The sequence below is a fragment of the Arvicola amphibius genome, chromosome 7 (genome assembly GCF_903992535.2).
Source record: "Arvicola amphibius chromosome 7, mArvAmp1.2, whole genome shotgun sequence".
NCBI classification, from domain to species: Eukaryota; Metazoa; Chordata; class Mammalia; order Rodentia; family Cricetidae; genus Arvicola; species Arvicola amphibius.
In genome coordinates this window covers 42924968-42930792 of record NC_052053.1, presented here as the reverse complement: position 1 = coordinate 42930792, position 5825 = coordinate 42924968, and the positions used below count along the sequence as shown (strand labels likewise).

Below are 5825 nucleotides of genomic sequence, written 5' to 3'. Positions count from 1 at the left end.
AAGACTCAGAACTCGGAGACAACCCAGACCAGTGTACAGGAGTTCCTTCGTTGCCTCAGGTCTAGTCCAGAAAGGAAGGAAGCAAAAAAAGACAGTATCTTGGAACCAGGGCTATAGCGGAACGACCGACAGCTGGAAGGAGAAACTGCAGAAGGATGCCCCACCCTATGAACACTTCGTTGCTCTAGGAAAAATCGTTTATTACAAATTTTTTTAAAAGTAGGTATTGAACGGACTCCTAGTCTGTAGGCTCTGGCGGTTGCCTATCTAAAGGCCCAGAGTACGCACAGGAAATTCCCAGGGCCCTGAAGATCAGAACAAATGTCCCTCTCTGAGCGGACCTCACCCTGAGTCACAGACTGAGAGACTTGACACCCCAGGAAGAGAAGGGGGAGGAAATACTTGAGAACTCCCGGCTGGAGAAAACTTCAGGGGCCTACCAAGGCTTCCCGTGAATGTCGATCCTCAGGCTGAACTCAGTGTCAGGGATGCCCTGGGAGTTGGGAGCAGCTCCCAGTGCACCCCTAGAGGGCGCCTGGAGACTTGGCCGAGCGCACCTGGCGCAGAAGCAGGACCAGCGCCGCCAAGAGCAGGACTGCGAAGAGCAGGAGGAGAGCGACCCAGGAATTGAAGTGAGTTCCTTTACGTAGTCTCGGAAGGTCAGCGGGAATCAGGTTGGTCAAATTCAGCATGTAGCCCAGCGCCCAGCCGACAGCCGTGTCTGCGGCCTAGGAGGGGGCGTGGCGTCAGCTTCCAAGAGACCGCGCCCCGAATCCTCCGGCCCCACCCATCACCCACCTTCTTTTGGAAGACCACGCCGCTGAAGGAGCGCTCGTCGAAGCCATAGCCGCGGCTTAGTAGCTGTTGTATGAACATGGCTCCGGCGCAGTAGTCAGCCAGGCGGGCCTGCTGCCTTGGCACTCGGGCCTGAAGCTAAGAAGAGAGCAAGACGTCGTTAGATTAAGACCAACGAGGAGCTATGGCCCACGGGGTGCGGCACCCTCCCTGCAGCTCAGGCCAAGAGAGGCCTATGGCCGGAAATAGACAGAAAGACCTAGTCCAAAACGCCCTTCCCAGACAGATACTCCTCTGGGATAAACCACATGACTGCTGGAAGGCCTTGTGCCCTTCCAACAGCCAGATGGAGAGGACAGCAAGGATAGCCACTAGGAAACACCCTTGCTTCACAATCAAAGGAACAGACGGCCAGCCTTGAATGCTGCTCTCTGACGGCTTGGTCCCACTTTTCTGAGACCGTCAAGGGTGCCTAAGACTAGGAGAACTTATTTCTCCAGGAGATTTGGTGGTCACCTCACACTCCAGCTATCCAGGCCTCTCTGTTCTTCCTTACCTAGTATTCAGGCAGTGGCCAGAACCAGAAATCTGGTGGCATCTTCAACCCCTCTGGGCATACCCTAGGCCCTGCTGAGTCTCTCCCAAGTGTTCTTTTCCAGCTGGTGAGACATTCCGTTCCACACTCTTTCCTAGACACCCGCCTGTCTGTCTCGGCCCACACTGAGCTCCCTGTTGCCACCGAGCCTTTGCAATACCTGTCCCCAGGAGACCTGCTCTCTAGACTTGGGTTGCAAGCTCAGGCCTCAAGGGGACCACTACATTTCTAGCTTACCCAGCACCAGGTTCCCCAACATTAGCCTGGCCCTCTCTGGTGTCTGTCTATGGCAGTCAGCATTCTGAAATGACGGGGTCTCTCTCTGCATACAACAAATGAATGGCCAAGCGTCCTGCCCAGCCATGGAAACTGTAAGGAACAGGTCTCACCTCAGCCCAGGTCTGGTTACAGACGGTCTCCGCGGCTGCCTCCAGCTGCTGCAGGGTGCCCACAGGCAGCCCCAGCACCGTCCTGAGGAAGTCCACGGTGTAGTAGAATGCAGAAAAGGCCTGTGGGAGGAAGAGTTGTACAGTCTATCACAAGACCCCAGATGCTTGGTGCCCCCTGCCCCCCACATCCATCTACCCAGACTCACTATGAAGTTCCCCGTCACAGGTGGCTGGAAGACCCCATTGAAGGAGCACTGGGAAAAGGGGCAGGAGGAGAAGTTGAAGAGCCCAGAGACTAGGTCACGGCAGAGGGCGGGGCTGCTGGTCCCCGAAAGGCTGATAAGGGCACTGCTGTTGAAAACGTGAGGCCGCAGGTCCATGGTGCATGGTGACCGGTAGACATCCCGGAGCAGCACTTGGATGGTGTAGCCCTTCGGCCAGCAGGGGTGGAAGTGATGGATCTGGGGAGTTAACCAGAGCACAGATGGAATTTCCCACTCTGGTTATTGCTTCCCACCCCGCCAGAGAAGTAACATGATGAGCTGTCCACAGATCCAATGTGGGCAACTCCCCTGTTGTGTTCATGAACAATCGTGGCTAACTCTTATCTGCCAAACAAACAGTAAACACTTTGGCCAGGTATTCAAGGTTCTGTGAGGTGACCCTTAGCTCTCCTTAACCTAGACCTCTATTTCTGACCCTTTGTCCTATTGAGTTCCTCCCCACCCATCCTTAAGCTGAGGCACACCCAGCTGGAGAAGCACTGGTCAGGGGATCTGGTGGTTGCGGCTGAAGGCAGACACCATCATGGAGGTCTGACCCACTGTGGATCTCATAGCATCCATGTAAAAAGAGGCCTCTTTTACAGTCTCTGAGGTCAGTATGAGCTGCTTCCCTGACTCTGCTCCGTTGCCTCAGGTCCCTTCTGCTTCCCTTCCCTCAAGGAGGCACTAGTGTGGAATGGTGGCTGAGGTTGGGAAGGCACCTTGAGGGCACTGGCCAGCAGCCTCTGGAGAACCTGGTCTCGGCCGTAGCAAAGGAAGCTGTGGGTGTAGACACGGTAGTGCTGACCATAGAGCCGCAGATGGACCTCACTCTCTGGATCCTCAGGTGGGCTGGTCGTCTCAAAGGTGATCTGTGTTGAGGCACCCCCAAGGTCCATGGCCCCCAGTGTTCCCTTCCTTGGCCTGATCCACCGGCCCACCCAGCCGTACTGTGGAGGGTAGAGATCAGGTTAAGATCAGGTTAAGAGAGTGGGCAGGCAAGGCCCACGGGACCCCGGATCTTGGGCCAGCTGTAGGACCCACCTTGATGAAGTTCTCCAGCAGGTAGTTGGCAGTCACCCAGCCAAACACCCCTTCATCCTGTCCCGAGAGGATTCGAGCACCGCGGAAGTCAAAGGGGTACCGTGTGAGCGTCTGTGTCACCGCCTCAAGCACCCTGGCTGTGGCCTCTGGGCTGGTCAGGCTGTGGAATGGGGAGGACTCTGATGGAACTCATCCCCAGACGCCCTTGCCCAGGGAGGGGAGTTCTTCTCTGTGAAGGCCCCTGGGCACAGTCGGTGTAAAGACTCACTTGAGTAGACGCATGCCTGCTGTAGCTCCCAGGTAGAGCGGTGTGCCGGCATGTCTGTCTTTGGGCACATCCCGAAGTGCCTGTTCAAGACATTCAACCAGACTCTGGCCCGCCCTGGAAGGGTCATTTGCATAGCTGGAGATGCCCCCACCTAGAGGGAGCAAGGAATTGGGCCCAGGTTTGGTGGACAGTTTCCAGGTGGGACGTAGGCTTCTTAGATGGGGCTGCCCAAACATACCCTCCCAGCTTAATCCCAAAGATACCCAATTGGAGACAAAGGGTCCAGGTGCCACCCAGAGTCTCTGAAGCTGCCATCTGCCTGGTGGGTGTGGGCACAGGTGCCATGAGAAAGACTCAGGCATTGTTAGCCTAGCCAACCTCCAAAGAACCAGCCTGGGTACACCCTTAGATCCTTAGAGCCCCACCTACCTCGTCTATAGAGTAGAGACCCATCTTGGGCCATTAAACCCCGAGGCTTCTGCCTGCTCCCCAGGATTTCTGTTCCAGAACATAACCCACAGCCCCTCCCAGGTCCAGAGAACCCAGCCTCTCTTTTTGAACTCCTGCCTCAAGTGAGCCGCACCTAGCATCAGGTAGAGGGGGATGATTGCCAGGGCCTGTGTCGCTAAGACCATTCTCACCTTGAACATCACAGGAGCTGTGCTGACCCACGATGCCTGTGTCATTCTCTTTGTCTGCTGGCCATTTGTAGACAAACATGGATGTGTGTGAAGAGCCAGCATCCAGGACAATGCCGTACTGTGGGTGGGAGTAGCAAGTCAGCCTGAGGGATGTAGGGCTTACATCCTTTTAGCTTTCCGGTTCTCTGTCCCCACCAGTTTTGCATCGAGGTTCATTTGAGTCTCAGGGACAGTCAAAGGCGTTCACACTGACACAGCTTGGATGGAAGGAGACTGACCAGGAGTTCCTGGGGTGACAACCCCACACCCAACTGCCTGAGGATGGCACTGCCAGGACCAGAAAGTAGACTTCCTGACCAGGGCAATTGGGGACACAAGGTCCTCAATTCAGGGGGACCAAACCCAAGGGCTACTCTTCCTTCTTTCCCCCACTCTACCGGTGCCTGTAAGGACCTTAGCCTAACCTGAAGATGTGAAGTAAGGGCCACTGGGAAAGATTATGGCTGAGTGTATGTCTCCAATCTATGGCCCTTCCCGAACCTCAAAGTCAGGGAGAGGTTGGTTTTGCAGAGCTGTGGGGAGTGTCGGATGGGCCTTCTTTGTAGGGTAGCCTACTCCAGGGGCCTGGGCTCCAGCTGAAGGAGCCTGGCTGGATACCAGCCTGGGGCATGTGCCAGTTCTAGCCTGGGAAAGGGCTGCTCCAGTCCTCCCGCACAACAGGGAACTCCTCCAGAGCCAGTCAGATACAGTGATCCAACTCCCACACCCCACAGCTCATCCCGCACAGCCGGAGAGCTCTTTCCCTTCCATCCTAGGTCCCTGGAGTTAGGATATCCACTCCCCACACAAACTCAGCACAAGATCAACAAAAAGTTAAAGGTGCCAGCTTCTAGCCTGAGGCGGCTGAGGGTTGGTGACCCCTTTAGAACTAGCAAGCTTCCTTCAAGTGTCTCTGTTCATACAATGGGGAGAGGGGTTGGAAGTCCCTAGTGTGTGCTGTCCCCTATCTGGAGCTGAATCTAGAACCAATGCCTTTCTATAACGGCGCGCTCTGGGTGCTACCCGGATATCACGCTGGACTAAGGGCGGGGGTTTCTGTCACAGTTAGGGGAGACGGGAACCGCCTGGAGGGAGCGGGAAGACAGCGCCTCCGCCGCGCTGGCAGCTTCATCGCGAAGCCGCAGCAGAATTCCCACGAACTTGGCCTCCAGTGCCGTGGAGCTCCGGAAGCGTCGCTGTCACCCCGCGGATTCAGTAAAATCAAGCGCGGAACGTAGGACCCGGCCGGAGGCACAGCGCAGGTTGGTCCCGCGATTCTGCGGGAGCCCAGGGCGGTCCTGCGCGCTCCTAAATTCCCCGACAGCTCCCCGCCCGCCCCCCCCCCCCCCCAGCCCCAGCCAGCTGCTTCCCAGACCAGCGCCACGGGGGGCGCGTGCACCTTGAGAGCAGGCGGCTCCCGGACGTCTTGAGTAGGAACGCACAGCAGCAGGAGGCCGGCGAGACCCACCGCAGCCAGCAGCAGGGGTGGCAACAGTGACAGCAACTTTCCGGCCATGGGAGCGCGCAGGAGAACACAGCGGGGACCCCAGACAGCGGGCAGCGTGGAGGCCTGGGTGGCCCGGGCCCCAGAGTTAGGCGCCGGGGCAGGGCTCGAGTAGGCCCCGCCCACATTAAGGCCCACCCACCGTGGGACCTGCCCAAAGTTCGCCCAGCCCTTTCCAAAGGCGCAGGTGACTGAAGCCGTGTGGGTGACTCAACCGCACCACCCCTTCTCTCTCAAGCTCTTGGCTATATTTCCCCACAGCTATTACCCACGGTCCTCCTTCTTTC

The 5825-nt window shown here is 57.1% G+C and overlaps 1 protein-coding gene across 1 annotated transcript; it reads right to left on the bottom strand.

Annotated features, from left to right (window-relative positions):
* Positions 1-259: 259 nt before the first annotated feature.
* Positions 260-5620, bottom strand: Entpd2 (ectonucleoside triphosphate diphosphohydrolase 2). The gene is made up of 9 exons (XM_038337544.1): positions 5434-5620; positions 3996-4113; positions 3355-3505; positions 3087-3246; positions 2765-2992; positions 1986-2240; positions 1780-1899; positions 799-933; positions 260-728 (listed from the first exon to the last, which is right to left on the bottom strand). The coding sequence occupies exons 1-9, from the start codon at positions 5548-5550 to the stop codon at positions 525-527; spliced, it is 1488 nt and encodes a 495-aa protein (XP_038193472.1). The 5' UTR covers positions 5551-5620; the 3' UTR covers positions 260-524.
* Positions 5621-5825: the final 205 nt, after the last annotated feature.